Source organism: Rana temporaria, chromosome 10 (genome assembly GCF_905171775.1).
Source record: "Rana temporaria chromosome 10, aRanTem1.1, whole genome shotgun sequence".
NCBI lineage: Eukaryota > Metazoa > Chordata > Amphibia > Anura > Ranidae > Rana > Rana temporaria.
The window spans coordinates 73,196,940-73,221,690 of NC_053498.1; the positions used below are offsets into that span (position 1 = coordinate 73,196,940).

Sequence of the window (24,751 nt, forward strand, 5' to 3'; positions counted from 1 at the left end):
CTGTGATTTTTATTGGGACTACGACATTATAGCGGACACATTGGACACTTTTGACACATTTTTGGGACCATTCACATTTATACAGTAAACAGTGCTATAAATATGCACTGAATACTGTATAAATGTGACTGGCAGGGAAGGGGTTAATACTAGGGGGGCGAGGAAGGTGTTAAATGTGTAGCCTAGTGAGTGATTCTAACTGTAGGGGGTGGGGACTGACTGGGGAGGTGACCGATCTGTGTCCCTATGTACAAGGGACACAGCATCTGTCTCCTCTCCCTGACAGGACGTGGATCTCTGTGTTTACACACAGAGATCCACGGTCCTGCTCAGTTACTGGGCAATCGCGGGTGCCCGACGGCCATTGCGGCCGCCGGGCACGCGCATCGTGTTCCCAGTAACGCGCGCCCCCTAGCGGCTTTAAAAGACGAGGACGTCATATGACGTCCTGTCAGAACAATTGAGCTACTGTGCCGCCGTCAATTGACGGCGGCCGGTAGTTGAGTGGTTAACCACTTAAAGCGGGGGTTCACCCTTAGAGGGCACTTTTCCCCCTTAGATTCCTGCTCGTTTTTACTAGGGGAATCGGCTATTTATTTTAAAATATGTGCAGTACTTACCCGTTTACGAGATGCATCCTCTCCGTCGCTTCCGGGTATGGGCTTCGGGAATGGGCGTTCCTTCTTGATTGACAGTCTTCCGAGAGGCTTCCGACGGTCGCATCCATCGCGTCACGATTTTCCGAAAGAAGCCGAACGTCGGTGCGCAGGCGCAGTATAGAGCTGCACCGACGTTCGGCTTCTTTCGGCTACGAGTGACGCGATGGATGCGACCGTCGGAAGCCTCTCGGAAGGCTGTCAATCAAGAAGGAACGCCCGCTCCCGAAGACCCATACCCGGAAGCGACGGAAGAAGATGCAGCTCGAAAACGGGTAAGTACAGCTCATATTTTACTACAAATAGCCGATTCCCCTAGACCGAACGAGCAGGAACCTTATGGGAGAAAAAAAAAAATTCATAAATGGGTGAACTCCCGCTTTAAGACCCGGACCAATATGCAGGTTAAGGACCTTGCCCCTTTTTGCGATTCGGCACTGCGTCGCCTTAACTGACAATTTTGCGGTCGTGCGACGTGGCTCCCAAACAAAATTGGCGTCCTTTTTTTCCCACAAATAGAGCTTTCTTCTGGTGGTATTTGATCACCTCTGCGGTTTTTATTTTTTGCGCTATAAACAAAAATAAAGCAACAATTTTGAAAAAAAAAACAATATTTTTTTCTTTTTGCTATAATAAATATCCCCAAAAAACATATTTTTCCCTCAGTTTAGGTCGATACGTATTCTTCTACTTATTTTTGGTAAAAAAATTGCAATAAGCGTTTATCGATTGGTTTGCGCAAAATTTATAGCGTTTACAAAATAGGGGATAGTTTTATGGCATTTTTATAAATTTCTTTTTTTTACTAGTAATGGCGGCGATCAGCGATTTTTTTTCATGACTGCGACATTATGGCGGACACATCGGACACTTGACACATTTTTGCGAAAAGTGCTATAAAAATGCACTGTTACTGTGAAAATGACAATGGCAGTGATGGGGTTGACCACTAGTTAAGGGGTGTGCCCTAAGGAAGTGATTCTTACTGTAGGGGGGCGTGGCTGTAGGCGTGACGTCACTGATCGTTGTTCCCTATATCAGGGAACAGACGATCAGTGTCACTGCCACACAGAAAAACGGGGAAGGTGTGTTTACACACACCTCTCCCCGTTCCTCAGCTCCTGTGACCGATCGCGGGACACCGGCGGCGATCAGGTCCGCGGGTCCAGCGGACGCGGTCACGGAGTTTCGGACCGGGTCGCGAGCGCGGCGGTGCGCTTGCGACCCCACGGCTGGGCTCTTAAAGGCAACGTACAGGTACGTGCCTGTGCCCAGCCATGCCCTTCTGCCAACAGATATCGGCGTGAAGGGGTCCTTAAGTGGTTAAAATGGCCTGTGCAAGATTTAAAAATCTCTGATGCCTGTTTTAGAAGTTCTAAATAGCACCAGTTTGTAAAATGATTGCACCCAATTCAAAAACGATTACTTCCAGTCCCTAGATAATGAAACTTGACGTTTGTGTACAGAAACAGGTAGAGTGCCTGTAACTGTATGCTGTGTAGCAGAGTGGTACGTTTGTCACCGCTACCCCCTCCCCACCTGTCACTGGTGTCCGTGTCTTCACTACAGACAATCAACTCTGATGGAGAGGGTGTACCCTCGAAACACGTCAGCCACACATCATTGGGTGTTATCTTTACCTTTCCAGGGCCACGTTCTAATACAGAATCATTCTAAACAGAACAGCTTTGATGAGTAAGTAGCTTGGGAAATCCCCTGCCAATAAAAACAAATGGCAATAAGCAGGGGCGGACTGACCATTGAGTCACTCGGGCACTGCCCAAGGGCCCCATGCCACTAGGGGGCCCCATCAGGGTTGCTAGGCTCAGTAAAACCAGGGACAGTATGTAAAAATCTGTGTTTTTTTTACATCTGTCCCTGATATGTCCGAAACCGACATGCTTTTTATGTGAAAATCCCAAGATTTTAGCTGCCCCGCCTCTGCACTGCCTCCTGGCATGGTGGCCATCTGTAAACCTGGGGGCCCCATATTCTTCTATTGCCGGGGGCCCCATGAGTTGTCAGTCCGCCCCTGGCAATAAGTTAAGTTAATATTTATATATGTAGTTCTTGGATTCTTCTGTAGTTATCTCAGAGTTAATTTAGAACTTTAGGCTGAAAACCAGGCTAAACAAATTTTGTCTAAATACAAGAGGTATATTCATTTTGATCTGAATCGTGGTTTCTAGATCTGGATGGTAACCCAACATGAAATTACCTGTAATGCGGGAGTTGTCTTTAAAGCGAAGTTTCAACCACAATTAGCATTTTTTAAATGTATGTCCTTTCATCATGCGTTTTTATAATATAAATCCGGTCACTTACTATTTTACAATCCGCCGCCGCTTCGCATAGTTATTCAAAAAAGATAGTTTATAAACTATGTCCACACCGTTGTCATTTTGCTTGTGGGCATTGTGAAGCCCACAAGCACTTACTTCCTGGAAGTCTTGGATGGGGAGTTATAATTGGGTAGTGCACTGCATCCTGGGAAATGATGACACACATTTCCCAGGAGCATCAGAGGGAGATGATGTCAGAATCCTAGGTGATTCCAAAGGCAGATTTCGTGGGACCGCATAGCAACAGGCATTTCCAGATGAGTAAAAATTTTTTTTTTTTTAGGTCTAATGAGCACAATAATGAAAAGAAAATTTTGGGATAAAAACTCCACTACAAGGTGAGGTTTAGACGTGCAGCTAAATTGCCTTGCCTCTGAAAATAGATCCATATTTGGACTGTTTTTCAGAGGTTTTTGATAGGCATGATGATACCCCACCCCCTATATAACCCCCATAAATGCTGCAACCCTGTGCAATGCACACAGTTGCAGAGAATTTGCAGCATGTCCCCATTCAGTTGAATGGGACATGTACTAAATGGTACTGATGTCCGTTTTCATCAGATCTTACCCGATCCGATCCGCATGGACGGATGGGGATGTGGCCCCCATATGTCTGTTTTTAGCGGATCGGGTCGGATATCAGCGGACATGTCTCTGCTGACATCTGAGGCGCCAAAGGAATGCATGGAGCGGCCGTTCAGGTCCGTGACAGAAGGACCCGAACGGCCTGTAGTGTGAATGAGGCCTTAGATGATGCTATTTCCAATCGTACATCTCTCTGCATCAAGGGAATTTGGGATCTCTGATTGAAAAATGTAATAACATTATTTTACAGTGTTTAATGTAATTTGTTTTTTATGTCATCTATCTCGTTAACTTTGCTAATTTATTAAATTCATAATATATAATATGACTTTGACTTTATTGTGCTATTTTTTTGGCTACATTAACAACATAAAGTAAGTAATCTCTTCAAAAGAGCACAAACATATAAAAGGTGTTTTTTTCCCCAGTAGAGCGGGAAGGAGTAGAATACCTTTGTATTGTTGAACTCTCACATTTATATTTTTGCTTGTCTGCCTGTTGGGTCACCAGGACAGAAAGTAGAAAATCTCCCTAATGAGAATACAGACAACAATAATGATATAGGTCAGTATATAGCGTTAATGATTTATGCAGTGCTTTGCATAATATACATTTAAATAAGTCTCTGCTCGCAAGGAGCTTGCAATCTAAGGTCCCTATGGTCCCTATGGCAAGGCATATGCATCCATGCTTGCTCACACATACTAGCAGTGGTGGCTGGTGCTCAACATTTTTTGGGGGGCGCAAACGAAAAAAAAATTGCAGCCTCACTGTGCCCATCAAATGCAGCCACTGTGGCATCAATTGTCACCACTGTGCCATGCCATCAAACGCAGCCACTGTGCCATTAATTGTCACCACTGTGCCATGCCATCAAACGCAGCCACTGTGCCATCAATTGTCACCACTGTGCCATGCCATCAAACGCAGCCACTGTGATATGCCATCAAACACAGCCACTGTGCCATCAATTGTCACCACTGTGCCCTGCCATTAAATGCAGCCACTGTGCCATGCCATCAAACACAGCCACTGTGCCATCAATTGTCACCACTGTGCCATGCCATCAAACGCAGCCACTGTGATATGCCATCAAACACAGCCACTGTGCCATCAATTGTCACCACTGTGCCCTTTAATTGTCACCGCTGTGCCCTTTAAATGTCACCGATGTGCCCTTTAATTGTCGCCGCTGTGCCTTTTAATTGTCCCCACTGTGCCCATTGTCCCCACTGTGCCTATTGTCGCCACTGTGCCCATTGATGTCACCGCTGTGCCCTGTAAAGTGCCCCTTTCCCCCCCTGCCCGGCACTTACCTTTACTGGAGTCAGCCATCCACGTCCCTCGATGTCTTCTACCGCCCTCGATGACTGACAGGCGTCTCAGCCAATCAGGTTACCGGTAGCCAGAATAGGCCAACCTGATTGGCTGAGACGCCTGTCAGTCTTATACAAGGAGCGCATCCCTAGTGCGTTCCTTGTATAAGCTTCCGGGACCCGAGGGCTGTACTCGGAAAAGCCTATCAGAGCCGTTGGCTCTGATAGGCACTTCCATACAGCCAACCAGCTGCCGTTATTCAGATGGCCAGACATGAGCGCCGACCATCTGAATAGAACAGCGGCAGCGCCGATAATAACATAGATTCGTGCAATGCATGAATCTATGTTATTAGACTCAGTGGCGGTGAGAGCCAGAGGGGCGGCGCTCTATGGACGAACCGCCACCGCTAGGGCCAATTTGGATAAGAGCCAGTAACCCACCAGTATGTTTTTGGAATGTGTGAGGAAATAGGTGTACTCATGCAAGCACAGGGAGAACATGCAAACGCAATGCAGAGAGTGTCCAGACGTAGGGATCCCTGTGCTGCAAGGCAGAAGTGCTAAAAAATAAGCCACTGTGTTGTGCAACGGTTCCGTCTTTTTTTCTCTTTAAAAAAAAAAAAATAAATCTGCAGAGGTATAAAAAAAAAAAAAAAGTAATGTAATTCCACTTTAAATAAAATCTTCCTTTAATATTCATGATATTGCAGTCTGGTTGCACACATGCTAATTAAATTGAGCCCAGAAAAGCTCTCAACCAGCTGAGGAGTAAGCTCCTACTTCTCCCACTACACAGCTAATGTTCCTACGTCTACCCAGCTTTACCGGGTAACATGGGTGTACTCTTGAGATTTGGTTGCTGGCCATTTATAGCAGACATTTTTCGGCACAGAATGTACACAACCGCACAATTTGAAAATCAGTGAGATCAGCAATACAGGCAATGTGTTCTATTGTTATATTTCACATTGCTATTCATTTTGTCCATTTTAACATACATTTTGAAGTATATATTCGTTTTTTTTTTATTATTTTTTATTTCAAATAGATTTTTAGGACATTTGTTCACAAACTTTGCTTTAAACACATTTTAAATGTAATACAATTGCTTTCACTACATTCTTCTGTACATTATTCTGTATAAGTATTTTGAGCTTGAAGAACTCTTCTTAGATATCTGTTAATTTCTCACACATAATGAGCAGCTGATCACATCTTTAACCTCTGAGCAAGCATGCATGTATATGTACAGGGTGCTGAAGCAAGCATGCATTTTTTTTCCAGAAGTCTTGTTAATCTTCCAGAATCTTGGCAGGAAACTATTACACATTTTGATTAATATATAATTTGTAACTTGTTTTCTGTTTATTTTTTATTTTTTTTATTACTATATGTATATACTGTAGGGTTGCTACCTCGTCCCTTTAAAACCAAACACATATTAATTACACAGCTTCTGAGGCTGATTGAATGCAGATAAGGCAATAAACACATTTAACCACCTTAATTAGCCATAGAACCTGTGTAATTAATTTGTGTTTGGTTTTAAAGGGATGAGGTGGCAACCCTATGATCTTTGTTTTGCACTTTTAATGACTTTTAAAGACAAAGCATTCCCAAAGCACTAAAGGTTAGCTAAAAAGACCGCAAACATAAATAGGCAGATTCAGAGAGAGTTACGCCGGCGTATCAGTAGATACGCCGTCGTAAATCTGAATCTGCGCCATCGGAAATTTAAGCGTATTCTGGAAACCAGATACGCTTAAATTAGGCTAAGATACGAGCGGCGTAAGTCTCCTACGCCGTCGTATCTTAGGGTGCATATTTACGCTGGCCGCTAGGTGGCGCTTCCGTAGTTTTCCGCGTTGAATGTGCAAATGAGCAAGATACGCCGATTCATGAACGTACGTCCGTCCGTCGCAATTAGTTACGCCGTTTATGTAAGACATTAGCTGGCGTAAAGATAAAGCTGCTCTCTAGGTGGCGCAGCCCATGCAAAGTATGGACGTCGGAACAAGCGTATCTTTTTACGTCGTTTGCGTAAGTCGTACGCGAATAGGGCTGTGCGTAAGTTACATTCACGTCGCAGGCAGTGTTCGACGTATCTTAAGCATTCTATCCGACGCATGCGCACTGGGATACGTCCACGGACGGCGCATGCGCCGTACGTTCAAAACGACAAATACGTGGGGTCATGCTTTTTTAACATATAACATGCCCAAGTCTTCCCAATTTAAATTAGGCGCGCTTACACCAGCACATTTATGCTACGCCGCCGTAACTTAGGACGCAAGTGCTTTGTGAATACAGCACTTGCCTCTCTAACTTGCGGTGGCGTAGCGTAAATACGATACGCTACGCTGGCTCAAACATACGCCGCCCTACATGAATCTAGCTAAAAGTATCTTCCTTTCAATTTAAATAGTATTACTATGGTGCTTTTCTCCTTGGGGACTCAAGTGATGAAGAGATGAGGCAGCCATCTTGGTCACACACGTTTGAGCCAATAAACCTACCAAACTGTTATCTAGAGTGTGGGGAAAAACTGGAGTACCCAGAACACAGGAAACCCATGCAAGCACAGGGATAACATGCAAACTCCATACAAATTGTGTCCTGGTTGGAATTTGAAAAGAGAACCCCAGTGCTGCAAGACAGACATGCTAACCACTAACCAAACACATTGAAACATGGTACTGCGCCATCTAATAAGGAATGAGTCATTACTCCACTCAGTTCTGTGTGCACAGTTCACCTTGATCTATCAATTTGTGAAAACTTTTTTTTCTGAAAGTGGGTGGTAGGGGGGGAGAGCAGTGTGATCCAACTAGAGCTCCACCTGCTGGCAGGATAATAGGCTAAATAACATTCAATTGCAAATTTTGCCATTTACAAAATATAAATCAATTGCATATATTTTGCATTTTTATTTTTTGGTACTGCATAATACACCGTATCAGCCATAGAAATAATGAAAAACGTGTAAAACCACTATACATTTTCTTTAAAATCAATAAATAGGTCCTCTAAAGTCCCCCAAGTAATCAGTTTTAGGCAGCAAGGGTATTTACTCCTTCATAATGTCAATAAGCAGATTTCGGGAATGCGAATATTAGCATTTATGTACTGTTATGTTATTTTTTTGTTGTTTATAAGAATCAGTTTTTATGATACCCTATCCTTTGTATATACATGAGCATATAACGTGAATATGTGTAAAGAAGAACCTAAGAAATAGGGAGATAAGAAGTGCCGGAGTCCTAGTTGTGCCATTGTTAGTTCTGTGCAGATGGCAACGTTCTGTGCAGTGTTAATTGTGCTTTATTTACTTACTTATTTCCGCTTTTTTAATAAATCTTGATTATTCTTTGTAGAAATGGTAAACTTTTGCTTTTTCATATCCTTTCATTAACATAACTTCTCTCTCTCTCTCTACAGCTTGCTTGGAGGATGCTGGCACAAGTCTATACTTTGTGAACAATTCCTTGCTACAGATCACCTTTTCCAGCACAGTGGGGGTGTTCATCCCCTGCCCTGCCGCCGGAGCTCCCAGCGCCACACTCCGATGGTACCTTGGGACAGGAGATGACATTTATGACGTGCCTCACATTAGGCACGTCCATGCCAATGGCACTCTCCAGCTATTCCCCTTCTCCCAGTCCGCTTTCAATAGCTTTATACACGACAATGACTATTTCTGTACAGCCGAGAACCCTGCCGGCAAAATACGAAGTCCAAACATCCGCGTCAAAGCTGGTAAGTGAAGTGGTTTTTATCGTTGTTGGAATTTTTTTTATCACACATACCCAATGAGCCAGCAGCCAAATGTACATGTCTTAAAGCTGAACTCTGGGGGAAATTCAAGTCTACACTTGCAGTGGGGCTCCCCACAAACACTGCAGGTCTTAAATGCTCATTTTTGTCTGGGTTACCATTAAAAAGCAGTACTACTTACCTTATCCCTCACTCCCACAGACTTTCTCCTCCATGTGGCCGGTCCCCTAAAGCCACTACTCTTTTGTCAGAACCATTGACCTATCTCGGCATAGAGCCTATATATACCGTCAGAATGTTTATACTGAACTATAAAATATTATTGTATTTATGGAAATATGGAAATCTGTGCTTTGGGAGATATACAATTTTCTTACAATACAAGATATCAAAATTCTTTTATCCGTGCTATTTTGATGGGTTGCACTCTGACGTCATCATGTACAATACAGGACCAACAGTTCTATGTTGTAAGTGATAATGCCAAGGGCCTACAAACAAACCAGAATGTCAGAGGGAAAAGGAAAGCCCTAGCTGCCAGGGTAGTGAGGGATACATGCTGTGCCCTGTCACAGGGTTCTCACTCATGCAGTTCGAGGGGCTCCAGAATCTCTATCCTGAATAGAGAAAACTGGTTTTGCAGTTTTCTCCAGGAATGGTAAATACTAGATTGGGTTATGGAGTCTGTAGACTTTAAAAAATTTTGAAATGCAAGAAGCCTGTAACCCTGTGTCCACGTTTTTCTGGACACTAACAAGTCTGATGGTGCAGGTGTGCCCTTTTAATCAAGGGACTGTCTATGATTCAGGGCTCCTTTTTCCTGAAGACAAGCTGCTGTATGGGTGTAGAAAGACATTAAAAGAGTGTCTACCTTGGCCTTAAAGTTCAACTAAAGCCTAAACTTTTTTAGGGGATTCCCTTATTTGCAGGGATTTCCTCTCACTTCCTGCTTGTCTATAGGACATGAAGTGAAATCTCCACAATGGGGCACAAAAAAAACAGATGGGTAATAACCCTACCTTGCTCTATCTAAAATGAAAAAAAAAAACTAAAAATGTTTTGCCTCTTGTTCTACTAAAAGGAGAGATGGTCAGATATGACCAGGTCATTGCCTGAGAGGTCTTAAGAGACAGTGGGGGTTATTTACGAAAGGATACACTTTGCACTGCAAGTGCAAAGTGCACTTAAAATTGCACTGGAAGTGCAGTTGCTGTAAATCTGAGGGGAAGATCTGAAATGAGGGGAAGCTCTGCTGATTTTATTATCCAATCATGTGCAAGCTAAAATGCTGTTTTTTATTTTCCTTTCATGTCCCCCTCGGATCTACAGCGACTGCACTTCCAAATGCACTTTCAGTGCAATTTCAAGTGCACTTTGCACTTGTAGTTTGCACTTGTAGTGCAAAGTGGATTTTCCTTTAGTAAATAACCCCCAGTGTGGTGTTAGGCAGGTACCTTATGCAGCCCAGGTGGGCATTTTATCACGTCAGAAAGCTGACTTAGACAAAGTTGGACTATGAAGTCTGAAGTTTAATGTTTTGATGCTGAAAAACTTCCGTGATGGTAACACTGTGTGTTAGTTTTGGAACTTTTCTTTTAACCCCCCTGGCGGTATTCCCGAGTCTGACTCGGGGTTAGATTTTTGTGCTAGGATCGGTAACCCCGAGTCCACAGACAGTGTTTACTTACCTTGTCCCTGGATCCAGCGATGCCACCGCGCTGTGTGAGCGAGCGGGACCTCGCTCGATTCACACAGCGTCCTCCTGTGCCGCCGATCTCCGTTCCCTGCGACGTTACGACGCACGGGAGCGGAGAACGGCGCCAAATTCAAAAACGTAAACAAACACATTACATACAGTATACTGTAATCTTATAGATTACAGTACTGTATGTAAAAAATACACACCCCCCCTTGTCCCTAGTGGTCTGCCCAGTGCCCTACATGTTCTTTATATAATAAAAACTGTTCTTTCTGCCTGCAAACTGTAGATTGTCCATATCTACCAAAAGTGTCCCTTTATGTCAAAAATGGTTTTAGATCAGCTAGAAAACAGCGATAATAAATGATAATCACTTGCAGAATTGTGCGATAGCGATTTGTGGGGAAATTCGTCATAAAAAAATAAAAGTAATGACAGCGACAATTCTGCAACTGAGCAAATTTTAGTGATTTTGAGTTGATTACATTATTGAATAATTTTTATTATAATTATATTATAATGTGTTATAATTATTTATAATTATTTATTATATTATAATTTATACTTTTGTTTTTAAAAAATGTCATACCCGGGATGCCTACTGGACTCTTGTTTGGTCAAATTTAAATGAGTTATTCCTAAGAATTACATGCCTACAGTATAAAACGCCAAATTTCCTTGCAAAATAATGGTACCGCTTTCAGCACCTTTTTTCTGAAAGAATCATACCGCCAGGGAGGTGAAATAAATTGGGCCAAAAGCCCTGAAAATTTACTTTCCTGGCTGGCCTAAAATCAATGAAAATTACTACACGCAAGTAAATCCCCCAGATAAGCAAATGTTCTTATAATGGTATAAAAAGGAGCCTTTAACTCTTGCAGTATGGGGAGGGGACCCGCTGCAAATGAAGTTTGGAAATGTCCCCAGAGTTCGGCTTAAAAAATAAAGTGTTTGTATTAAATCAACTTTGTCGCCATCCAAACATTTTTAAAAAGAAACTCCATGTCAAAAGATGATAAATATTACCTGTCAGTCTTGTGGATGCTGGCTTTAATCTTTGCGGTTTTCAATAGCTAATGCTTCTAAAAGAATCATCAGCATTGAACACACTTCTGAGTATGTCAAATGCTTGGTCCCTCACTGAGTACTGTTGTGTTGTTTTATCTTCTGGCCCTCACATCCCTCCTTGGTAAAACCATGGCACGCTGAATGGGATCAAACGTCCAACGTACTTCTGCTGAAGATTCTTGAGGGACCATAGGGACAATGCCAACGAGGCATGTAGGTATTAATCATCCTCTTTTGCAGACTGCAATACGTCTTTAACCTGACAATGCAGGAAGTCCATCTCTTAGCAGTGCTAAAGTTCATGACATCATGTGGTGTAGGTATCATTATGCAAAACCCTACTGATCATTTCTAGTCCCTAATAAAGTTAGTTTGTTTCTCGCCCAGCTATACAGTGACCTTGGTCATTCCAAGCAAATTAGGTCCTAGCAATGGCTAGACTCTAAATTGTATGTAATTGTCCTGTAGGTAATCAAGTGGTTAACCCGAAGCCAATAATCATGACTGCAAGCCACCATTGGACATAAAGTACTGGAAAATATAGTGATCATGACTGCTGAGGCGCCATGAGCCCAGGTACCCCTTACTACAAAATTATGTACATAAATTGCCCCTTCGTCCCAATAAATAAACACTCTTACAACCATTAAGTTGGAAAGGGCAAGGCCAAAGCTTTATTAAAAGCAAACATAACGTTTTCAACATTCAACATTTTATAACCAGTGCCAGCCATAGTTGTACTGTGAGCACACAATTCCAAAAGGGGGGAGGGACCTGTCCTTACCATAAGTGCTGGACAGGCCGCCTACTTCCGGTGTCCATAAAGGGCATGGCCATTTTCTGCTGGCAAGGTCAAGAAAACCGCAGCAAGACTTACCATAACAAAAAAGGGGCAGGATGGTGGGCAGCTCTTCCCAGCACGTTTCCAAAAAAAGACCCAGAATTCCCTGGGGCAATTCCTTTTACCCGAGCTCAGGCACAACCCATCCCCCAAACTAACCAATCCTTACGTGACCACCACCTTGTCCAGTACCTGGCCATGCCCCCATCAGTCAAGGCTCTCTTTCCCTAAGGGGCTCAGGAGGCCTTCATGTGTCTATACCAACACAACGTGTTACATTTTAGCTTGCTGCAGTCAAATCACTTAAAGGGGAGTTCCATTTCTGTATATTATAAATAATAATAACAACAACAACAGTAATACAGAAGATAAAACTGCTACACAAGCCAATATGTAATTTAAAGGCGGAACCTTCTTTTTAGTTTTGGATGGAGTAGAGATGGATTAGAACATCTATTACTTTGTTATTGCTGTCTGTGCCCCCATTAGGGAGATGTACCCCCTCTGTTTGACCTGTTTAGCATTATAATTGAAAGTGAAAGTAAAAAAAAAAAAAATACCACATTTTGGATTAGCTCCTTAAAAGTAATAGAAGGAAAATCTTCCAATGGGGACACTAGTTTTGATGACCTGAGGGACCTCGAAGGATTCCCTTTATTTGCAACGATTTCTACTATATTTTAGCTATGGGGCAGGAAGTGATGGAAAATCTTCCCAATGGGACACAGAAGTAAAAAAAAAAAAAAATCTTATGGGTTATACAGTAGCACTCCATTACTCTACTTTCTACATCCGTGTACTATGTGCATATGCATATGCTAGTCACTTTTATATTGTTATTAAAGTTGTAAAGGTAAACATTTATTCACCTTAATGCATTATATGCATTAAGGCGAAAAAACATTTGCGGATTAGCGCCCCCCCCCCCCCCCCGAGCCCCCGTTTACTTACCTGACCCCTCGAAAGTCCGGCACCGCGAATGCGCTTGCTTCTCGGCCAGACTTCTCGGCTAATTCATTGGTTGATTGAAAGCAGCACAGCCATTGGCTGTCAGGGGGCGCCGGCCCTTTACAAAATAAAAGAAATAAAGAAAAATATATAAAAAGCAAATTATAAAAAAGGGCGGGGTAGCCATCCGGGGGCCCTGGGACCTCTGGGCCCTTTAATAAATATATATATATATATATATATATATATATATATATATATATATATAAAAAAAAGGAAATAAAAAAAAAATATAAAAAATAAATAATTTGTTTCATAGAAAAAAAAAGGGGGGGGGGTTGTCATCCAGGACCCTGGGGACCTCTGGGTCCTTTAAAAAAAATATATATATATATTAAAAAAAAAAATCGGACCCCTTCCAAAAAATAATAATAATAATTTTTTTTAAACATTTAAAAATAAAAAAGGGGGGGTTGCCATCTGGGCCCCTGGGGACCTCCGGGCCCCTTACAGGTGTACTGCCTGTACCCCCCTAATGGCGGCACTGGATACAGTGAGCGGCTATGGCCGCCGGCTGTATCACAGGAGCGCGCCCGCAAGAACTCATCACCATGTGAGCTCGCTCGCATGATGGTGATGAGTTCTTGCGAGGGGGAGCCGAGACAGCCGCTGAGGGACCCCAGAAGACCAGGTTTGGGGCCACTCTGTGCAAAACGAGCTGCACAGTGGAGGTAAGTATAACATGTTTGTTATTTTAAAAAAATTATTACAATTATTTACATACCCTTTAAGTTAATAAAAGGCTGAACGCTGTGTAATTCCATGGATTCTCCAAAAAGAATAAAGTCAGCTTGTGGCATGGTCGGTTGTTTTAGTGGGCCCAGAAAAAAATGCTTCTTTTGGTCGGTTTATTAAAGTAGTCCTGAATAGGATTAACAAAGTTCATGTTGGTCCTTACTCATAAGCTGATCCTACTAAGAGTCTTGCTTACAATAATCTTGCAAAGTACTGGAGATAACTAAGGGTACCAGCAGTTGATGAAATCATACAGTTTGTTATGTAAGACTGGCCCTAGACATAATGGTTTGTTCATTCTGTCCAACAAAGATTCATCAAATTTCCTCAATTATTACACCACATAATAGCCAAAAAAATTCTAATTTCCAGCATGACAGAAGATAATTTCAGGCTGACAGTTGTAGAGGGGATGGACAGTGGAATCAATGTGACATCTGTGTAAAATCCACTGTACACATAGTACAATCAGAATGGCACATGATTTCCAGAAAAATGATCAGCTTTTTAAATAGCAGCTGAGTGTTGTCAACATTTACAGTTATCTGCTCCTTGCTCATTGGATGCAAAATGGTTCAGTCTGTGGCCGGGCCCATGTCTGAGAGCCTGAGGCTGCTGGGAATGTTTGTCTGAATGGCTTTTGACAGAATGTCAGATGAAGATTAGTGACAATGACAGATCCTTTCTGAATGTTGAAACATGACTGAGAGAAATATGTATTATCTGGCGGTCGCTGACCTCAATACTTTCTTATATTGACCCTTAACAAGCATGTAGCTAGCGAAGTCAAAAGGAACTAAGAAATTAGCATGCTTGTTTTGGTCAGGGTTCAAGTCCTGCGGGAACGCGTGGGAACGGAGTTCCTGCACTTTTTTCACAGCAGGAACGCATTTCCCTTTGCAGGACTAGAGCAGCCGAGAGCAGACGAGCCACCCGAGCCAATCCTTTACTAAGCGACGATGCCCAGCTCGAGTCACTGTCAGGGCCAGGCGAACCTTAGTAATTATTTATGTTACTGGCCGCTTCCTGTATATGGATTCATCAGGTAGTGTGCGGGTATTCCGTCACTTCCTCGATGCCGCAATGTCTCCTGGGAGCTTTTGGAATTGTTCCCAGGAGACATTGTGGAGGTCTGCCGTGAAGTATCGCAGGATTTAGAAAGAACTTGCTGGTACAGTGGATCGAAAAAAAAAAAATGCGGTTTAGTAATTATGCATATGAGCGTATCATTTTTTTTTTTTTGGTGGGGGAGTGGATCTTGGGTGGGAGTTCCCACACTTTTTTCCCCAGGACTTGACCCCTGGTTTTGGTTCACTTTATTACTGGCCCCCACAGCTATTTACACTCTCCTTCACTCCACTGTTGTTCTGTGCACTGGTGAGAGGCAGAAGAAGAAGCCTTGTGGACAGTGCTAGGTACCTGAGCCACCACTGATCACCAGCACTATCACATCAGAGGAAGAGAAGTGAGTCTTACCCCATTATACCTGGTTATGTTACTTCATGAAAAGTGGAGCAATAGGGGAGCAAAAGGAAAGTGAATAGAATCAGCCATGGTGAATATAATCAGTCATTGGCAGAACCGGGGCAAGGGTTGGGCAGGAGGGGCGGCTTCCCTGGGCACAATGGTTTATTGCAGGGATGGGGGCGCCCTGTGTCAGATGTTTATGTTACAAGGTTGAAAGAATGGTAACAGTGACATCACTGTTAACTCTAACCCTAAGGGAAGTGGGTTGTGCGCAGCTTGGCATCTTTACCTTGGGCTCTGGATGACCTTGTCCCGGCACTGGCCATGGGGCTGCCATTAAAGTGTATACAGTGGAACCTCGGTTTATGAGTAACTCAGTTAACAAGCTTTTTGAAAGACGAGCAACTTTTTAAAAATAATTCTCAGTTTGCGAGTGTTGTCTGGCAAAACAAGCAGAATTCAAGCTAATGGGGCCTGCAGTACTGCATTTGGCCTGAGGTGGGGGGACGCCAGAGCTGAGCAGAGCCGAACGTCACCGATCGCAGCCGATCGGCGCCGTTTGGAAATGCGCGAAAAAGGCCAGAGGACAGCTCGGCTGACCTCGCCACATCTCAGTAACAAAGTCTTTCCGAGGTTTGCAGAGGTCAGCCGAATGGTCCTCGGGCCTTTTCGGCTGTTTCTGAGCCTCTCCGGCGCCCCCCACCTCTGGTCGCATGCGGTATTGCATGCCATGGAGGTCAATGTATAAATTATTTTCGTTTCCATTGACCTCAATGGGGAAACTCGCTTTGATATGTGAGTACTTTGGAATACGAGCATTCTCCTGGAACGGATTATGCTTGTAATCCGAGGTTGCACTGTATTCCCTATTTGAGCAAAGAACAGAAGAGGTTTACTGCTCATTGCACATTGTTGTATCTACTAGAAGACACCCAAAAGACAGCAACAGTATAGTGACCATTATACCATTATTTCCATTTTACTGATGCCATAGGTCACACTCTGGCATTGTCCAAACCTAGAACTGGATATAGTTACCACAAATGGGATCCATTGCTGGACACATAGATTTATTTCTATTTTTGTAACTATATATACACTACCAGGTATTTTACCATTTTTCGACAAGGCCCACAGATTTAACATCATTCAAGTGTTTGTTACAGTCAATGATTATTTTAGAATATGTCCCTATAGTATAGTGACTAGAAAGCCTGCATTTTAGCTGCACAGGGTAGACTGGGCTAAACATAGCTTGGAGGAGATTATCCTTTAGAAGTATGTTATTTGCCATTTTGTATGTAAACGAAATTAGAATTGAAGGATAAGTTCACCTTTGCAAAAAAAGAATAAATGCACATTGTAGGTAAAAAAATATGTATTTATTATTTTTTGTTAGGAGCCTGTAAAGCATTGCACCACCGATCAGCAGATCATGGGTGTAATGCCACGGTTGTGCCCACTGTATGTGTAGCTGTCTGTCTGATACGGGTAGACAGTTACTGAATGAAAGAAAGCTCAGTGAACTACCTAGAGTGCCATGGTAGTTCATTTAGAACTACAAGTTGACAACTGCAAAGGCTGAGGGTAATTGTAGTTTTCACATTCACAGAACTCTGTAAATTAAGTTTTTTTTCAGTGGGGGGGGGGGGGGGGGAGAATGAGGTAGAAGACCCCTGCTTGCTGTCAGAATGGGGAATCAGAGGGTTGTGAAGGCTGATGCTTAGACTAGTGGTTCTCAACCTTATTGAGACCAGAGCCTGGTAAATTCTTCCAAAACCTTCTGTGACCCATCAGTAAAAATAAAATAAAAAAATTGCATTCATACAAAAAACATATTTGAATACAAAATATGTATTGGAAGCAAAGCTCTGTGTCACTGTGGGGGGTTAAGGGTTTTGTAGGGAGGGGTTGAAGGAACTGGGGGAAGCTGTGGCGGATGGGGTCTCTGGAGGGGCCTGGGGATTTACAATGTGAGAGAATGTGGGGGACACTGTAGGACACTGATGGGGGCAGTATGGAGGGATTTAGGCTCTGCAGCAGGCTAGGGGGCTGGGAGCATTGTGAGAGGTTGGTGTACACTGTGGCAACTAAGGGTTTTTAGGGGGTATGAGGGCACACTGTGAGGAGTTGAGGGGCACTGTGGGCCCCTATGGGAGCTGGGAGGCCCTGTGGGGAATCAGGGGATAGTTGGAGGCCCACGAGGAGTCAGGCTGCAGCATGACAGTGGACCACCACTCAGTTGAGAACCACTGGTTTATAGGGTATACTAATGTTTAATTTAGCCTCCTATATACAGAGAGGAGACTACACGAATGGTTTTAGGGGGGTCACCCAGAGCTGGATGAAATGCAACTGATGGCCTAAGCACAGCCTACTTTGGCCCCTCCGTTACTTAACTGACAAGACATTGAGGCCCCGTACACACGCCTGAGAAACTCGACGAGCAAAACACATCGTTTTGCTCGTCGAGTTCCTTGTGAAGCCGCCGAGGGTCTCGGCGAGCCAAGTTTCCTCATTGACTAACGAGGAAATAGAAAACATGTTCTCTATTTGGCCCGACGAGATCCTCGTCGGTTTCCTCGGCCAAAAGTGTACACACGGCCGGGTTTCTCGGCAGAATACGGCTCCGATCGAGTTTCTGGCTGAATTCTGCCGAGAAACTCGGTCATGTGTACGGGGCCTTAGACTTAATAAATGCTATGGCCAGACCATATTGAATAAAAACGTTCACATTTTATTTCTATAACCAATTGGGCATTGATCAAAAACAATTGAATGTGGCCCTTAATTTAGAAAAGATGAGGGAAATAATGTCTTTGATAAATGATGGTTTAAAATGATTTTCACTGTTTATTTGTTTTCACTCTAAATTTACAATTCTTACTTTGATGTTTGCAAATTCACACTTTTGATGTTAAGAAAAAAAGAAAAAATACTAAAAACCCTTTTGTACAAACATTCTCAATTTGGTGTTAATAATGTTTCACTTTGAACTTAAAACCCTGCAAGCAATTAATTTAGTTATACCTCAATATTTATTTAAATTTTGTAAATGCTCCTGCATAGTGAGGAGTGAGAGAATTTGCAGCGTGGGATGTAAACAAACCCTAGCACTTAGATCTTAGTAAGCAAACTCTAGCATTTAGATCTTAGTAAGCATGCGTCCATGGAGGGGAAGGGTAGGCTAGGTACACTCAAGGCACTGTTTTATTCAATGTTAACTGTAAGGGCTCTTTCACACGGGCGGCCCGTTCAGGTCCGCCTGCCAGTTTTTTAGGCGGACCTGAACAGGCGCTCCGTGCTCCTCTATGGAGCCGCGGATGTCAGCGGTGACATGCCCGCTGACATCCGACCCGCTCCGATCCGCCAAAGTGTGACGGAGGAAAAACCTACTTTTCCATCCGACTGGCGGATCGGATCGGTTGAACACGGACAGACGGGAGAGGGGAGAGCGGAGAAAAGACAGGGCGGTCCCTGCACAGTGTGCGGGGACCGCCCTGTCATCCACCGGCTCAGCGGGGATCAACGGAGCCAGCAAGCGGAGGTTCACGGGGCGGATCATTACTGATCCGCCCCGTGTGAAAGGGGCCTAAAACTTAATAAGAATCCTTATATTAACCACTTGACCTCCAGAAGATTTACCCCCTTTCATCACCAGGCTAATGTTTGCAATACGGCACTGCGTTACTTTAACTGACTATTGTGTGGTCATGCAGCGCTGTACCCAAATAAAATTGATGTCCTTTTTTTTACACAAATAGAGCTTTTGTTGGTATTTGTAAACAAAAAAAGATAATTTTGAAAAAAAGTTTACTGGATGATGGGGTTTTTAACCACTTAAGGACCCCCCACTGTATATGTACGTCCTCTTTTTAAACATGGATATCTCAGTAACGGCAGCAGCTGCTGCCACAACTGAGATATCCATGTTTTCAGCTGGCGGCCGTGTAAACGATAACGGCGGTCTCCGCGGCGGATTCGCCGCGAGATCGGCGTTATCGGTGGCGGGAGAGGGGCCCCCCCCCTCCCGCCGCTTTTCCGCGCCCTCCGCCGCTTACCGGAGCCGTCGGTAGCGGCGGAGGAGATCCGATGCTGCCGCCTTGTGTGTGAGGACTTGAGTGAGGGCAAGATGGCCCCCACCCGTCCTCATAGCTCTGCTGGGCGGAAGTGACGTCAAAACGTCAGTCCCGCCCAGCCTCTTAAAGAGACAATTTTTTTTCTGTCATTTTTTTAAATGACAAATTTTCCTTTTTTTTTTTTTTTTTTGCATTTAAGCCTAAATATGAGATCTGAGGTCTTTTTGACCCCAGATCTCATATTTAAGAGGACCTGTCATGCTTTTTTCTATTACAAGGGATGTTTACATTCCTTGTAATAGGAATAAAAGTGATCATTTTTTTTTTTTTTTATATTTTAGTGTAAAAAATAATAAAATCAATAAAATTAAATAAGAAAACAAAAAAAAAAATTTTTAAAGCGCTCCGTCCTGACGAGCTCGCGCGCAGAAGCGAACGCATACGCAAGTAGTGCCCGCATATGAAAACGGTGTTCAAATCACACAAGTGAGGTATCGCCGCGATCGTTAGAGCGAGAGCAATAATTATAGCCCTAGAGCTACTCTGTAGCTCAAAAAATGCAACTTATAGAATTTTTTAAACGTCGCCTATCTAGATTTTTAAGGGTAAAAGTTTGACGCCATGCCACGAGCGGGCGCAATTTTAAAGCGTGACATGTTGGGTATCATTTTACTCGGCGTAACATTATCTTTCACAATATATAAAAAAATTGGGCCAAATTTATTGTTGTCTTATTTTTTAATTCAAAAAAGTGAATTTTTTCCAAAAAAAGTGCGCTTGTAAGACTGCTGCGCAAATACGGTGTGACAAAAAGTATTGCAATGACCGCCATTTTATTCTCTAGGGTGTTAGAAAAAAAAATATATAATGTTTGGGGGTTTTAAGTAATTTTCTAGCAGAAAAAAATGTTTTAGTCTTGCAAACACCAAATCTGAAAAACACCTGAGGTCTTTAAGTGGTTAATGATGTTGAGCCGTTAAATCCAAACAAATCCAATAAAAAAATTGAATAAAATTTATTTTCTTCAATTATTTAGGCCAATATGTATTCTGCTACATACTTTTGTTAAAAAAATCCCAATAAGTGTATATTGATTGTTTTGCGCAAAAGATATATCGTCTACAAACTATTGTGTGTGTATATGTATATATATATATATATATATATATATATATATATATATATATATATATATATATATATATATACTGTATTTTTTTTAATATACTGGTAATGGCAGCGATCAGCAACTTATAGCAGGACTGCAATATTGCTGCGGACAGTTGGATACTAACTGACACTTTTGAAATTTTGTGGGAACCAGTGATCAGTGCTAAAAATATACAGTCACGGTACTAATTTCACTGGCTGGGAAGGGGTTAAACATCTAGGGTTAACTGTGTGCCTAGCCAGTGTTTATGTGTACTGTGTAAGCTGCGATTCGAAAGAATGTGATGTATTTTATTCCCTTTGCAGGGACACAGGATCCAGCACTTACCCCCTGTTAGAACAGAGCTTTGCCTTGTTTATATAGGCAGAGCTCCATTCTGCATATCTTCTGCATATATATTTTTTTGGTTATGTGTAGGGAACGTTCGAGTCCCATAGACGTCAATGGGGTTTTAAATGTTCGCGCAAACTTTCGGTCCGTTCGAAGGTTCTGGAACCGAACGGGGGGGGGGGGGGTGTTCAGCTCATCCCTAGTTATGTGTGGTTATTGTCAAATTTTAAAAAGTCACAGAGCAAAGTACCTGCAGACTGTATTAAAGAAATTGCCTTGAAGTATGGTAGCTTTGTTCAGCAAAACAGGATTCAGCACCATGGACAGCTTCAGCTGAAGTGGTTGAATACCGCATGTGACCAATGTCCCTATATTGTTCTGATATGTACTGTATTTTTCTGTTTTTAAAGCTCTGTAACAGGTGTGTCAAGCTGGTGTCTTGTGGGCCTCATTTGGCCCTTTCATTGCTTCTTCATGGCCCTAATTGAGACCCCAGTTTATTTAAAGACCAAGGCTTCCCTACTTAGTGTTGCAGTTCACAACCTAATATGTGTCTAAAGTCAAAATCTTTTTTTTTTGTATTGGGTGGTGAGAGTGTTGAAACCCCTGTAAACCTTTGTCTATTGCTGTTGGCACCCCTCTTGGGGGAAAAAAACCCTCTTTTTTTTTGTCTTGGTGACCATTGCCACATCACAGAAAGAGATAGGAAATCCGCCAAAAAAAATAATAATAATATAAATAATGTGAATAGAATAGAATAAAAATCTCTAATTTTGAGAAATTTCCTGTCACTTCCTGTTGTGTTCTAGGAATGGGAAGTTAAGAGTAGTAAATCCAAAAAGACACCGGAAAAAAAAAGCAGGGAGCATTTATCAAAAATAAAACATAGTAACAAATATTGCATTTGTGTTTATTATTGTGAATAAATGAGGAGTTGCATTGTGTTATATGTTGAATTGAATTAGGTACAAACCACTGCAGCACAAATGCAGCCCTCCTAAACAGTTATTCAACTTTTTTATGGACCTCCGTTTCATCTTCGTTTGACATCTTCCAACAGGGCCGCTTGTTCCGGTGGCAGCTGTCCTAGAGGAGATTTTCCCGCACATTAGAGAGATTCACTCTCACTTCCTGTTGTGTCTCTAAGGCAGGTAGTGAAGAGAAATCCTCCTAATGGGACACAGCAAAAAAAAAAAAATAATCGATAAAAAAAAAAAAAAACCTGTCCAATGTTCTAATCTTTCTCCACTTTTTCCAAAACTACAAAAAAATTTTAAATTTAGATGCACTTTTTAAGCGTCACTATTATCTTTTTGAATGTCTTTAGCACAAGTAGCATCTGCCTGCAGTATTTACTTACCGCCATTTATGTTCTAGTTTTCAGGGAGCCGTACACAGTGCGGGTGGAAGATCAGAGCGCCATGCGTGGCAGTGCTGCTGTATTCAAGTGCCTCACTCAGCCCTCTGTGCAGGAGTATGTCAGTGTGGTGTCCTGGGAGAAGGACACCGTGTCCCTCATATCAGGTATGTCACCCTTCTGTGTATTGCAATGTTATTCTTGCACAATAGTGCTTTGCTAGACCTGTAAAACATATTCGATGGCCTATTTACAGCCCAACATAATTGATGTATTGCCATTTTCTTCAGCAGAAATATTGATTGTGACAGTTCTCTCTATTTGTAAAGCCATCCTGGGCAATTTTTTCTATTTAGTGTTGCTGTTTCTACAGAGGTGAAAAGAAAGTCACCAAAGTATTATTTATGTTTTTCATTCACAAAAGCTTTGTTTTGAGTATTTTTTTATTTCACTGAAAATGAAAAAAAATCTGACTGAGGCAAGGTTCACACTAGCCCATACAGTAAATTGAAGCATCAGTGTTGGAGCTTGCTGGCTCCTCCAGGGGGCAGTGTGATGCGTGGTTTGTTGTGCTACTGTGCAGTGACATGCGGTACCATCCTGTGCGCCGTGAAAGAATGTAGACATGCTGTATTTTACTGCAGCTCACCGCACCACATATCACACCAGCATTGCAATGTGAATGGGGCACATAGAAAACAATTGCTTTCTATGGGTCTCAGCAATGACCCAAGTTTAGGGCTGCAACTAACTTAGTTGGCCGATTATTGTTTCGATTAATCGGATAATAGCCTTAGGCCTCGTACACACGACCGAGTTTCTCGGCAAAAACCAGCAAGAAACTTGCTGGGAGCTTTTTTTTGCCGAGGAATCCGGTCTTGTGTACATTTTCGTCGAGGAAACTGTCGAGAAACTCAACGAGCCAAAAACAGAGCATGTTCTCTATTTCCTTGACGGGAATGGAGAAAATTGGCTTGTCGAGTTACTCGACAGCCTAACAAGGAACTCGACAAGGAAAACGATGTGTTTCGCCCGTCGAGTTTCTCGGTCGTGTGTACAAAGCCTTAGAAAAAAAAAATTGCATTTTAAATTTTTTTGGGGCCAATTTGTTGTTGGGCAGATTACAAAACACAAATTGCCGCAAAAACACATTACATGCTTTTCTGCAGCTTCTCCATTGAAGTATATTGAACCAAAAAAAAAAAAAATAGCACCGTTTTGTGTTAGAAAGTCCTTGACCTTTCCAAATACGCAGCAGCTGAAAAAAAAAGCATGGATGTGAACGTGTCCCATAGGAAAACATGTAAATGAACTGTAGTGTTTCTGCAAAAAGCACCAAAAAGGTGTGAACCCAGGCCTGAGATGTTTAGTAACATAATGGGGTTAAAAAAACAAAAATAAGTACAAAAAGAGAAAATAATCGCTACTGTAAGGGGTTACATTTTTTTTACTATGGGACAGTGAAAGTAATATTTACAGTAGCGATTTGCTTTTTTGTACTATAAAGGGCTAATTTTAGTTTTTTTTAACCCCATTATGTTACTGGCCGATTAATCGATTATGAAAATTGTAATCGATTAATTTCATAGTTGTTTCGGGCCCTACCCAGGTGTATCAATTGAGGTCAGCGCTGAAAGCGTTAAACTGTTGTTATCAATGTACAAAAGGAAGGAAAGGAATTTTCTTCAAGGTTGCCTTTTTTTAAGCTGAACGCCAGGAAAAGTAAACATGTATTCACTGCAGTGGGGGGATGTTTACTTTTCCCAGAGTTGGGCTCCAAATTTATTTAGGGGGCTAAGTCTATCAGTGTAATCTAATGTGTATAGCTAATATATATATATATATATATATATATATATATATATATATATATATATATATACACACTCTCTATGTGTATGTGTGGGGAATGATGATTTACCCATAAATATGTTAACAATGTTGTATATGTGAAGTCTTTTCATCAACTTTTGAGAAAAGTTTTGGATATTTTTATTTTTTTCAGGAAAATAATATTCTGCATTAAACATAATTATATATTCCTTTTCAGCTTCACTATGTTATTATTCTTTTCTGCTTGAGTGCTAAATATGGAGCTTTCCAGGATGTTTTGTCTTTTTTTTTTTACAACTGTTGCATGAATATCTTTGATAGTTAACCAACTTTCTTCCTAAGTTGATTGTCTTTGATCAGAAATAACTACAATGTTAACATTATTTGCCATATTTCTCGTCAAATGTAGATAGGTTGACAACTGTTTGTGTACATAGAAGCCTATTTGATGTGTATCAATACTATAAGGTCTTCATGTTCAGATA

At 42.1% G+C, this 24,751-nt stretch overlaps 1 protein-coding gene across 3 annotated transcripts in view; it reads left to right on the forward strand.

The window, feature by feature from the left end:
• The window catches only part of DSCAML1 (DS cell adhesion molecule like 1), a 395,567-nt gene that overhangs the window by 89,139 nt on the left and 281,677 nt on the right, over positions 1-24,751 (forward strand). For all 3 annotated transcript variants that reach the window (XM_040325465.1, XM_040325463.1, XM_040325464.1), the window contains exons 2-3: positions 8,343-8,660; positions 22,454-22,600. In XM_040325465.1, the coding sequence (XP_040181399.1) occupies positions 8,343-8,660; positions 22,454-22,600 (465 nt within the window). The remainder of the gene's footprint in view (positions 1-8,342; positions 8,661-22,453; positions 22,601-24,751) is intronic.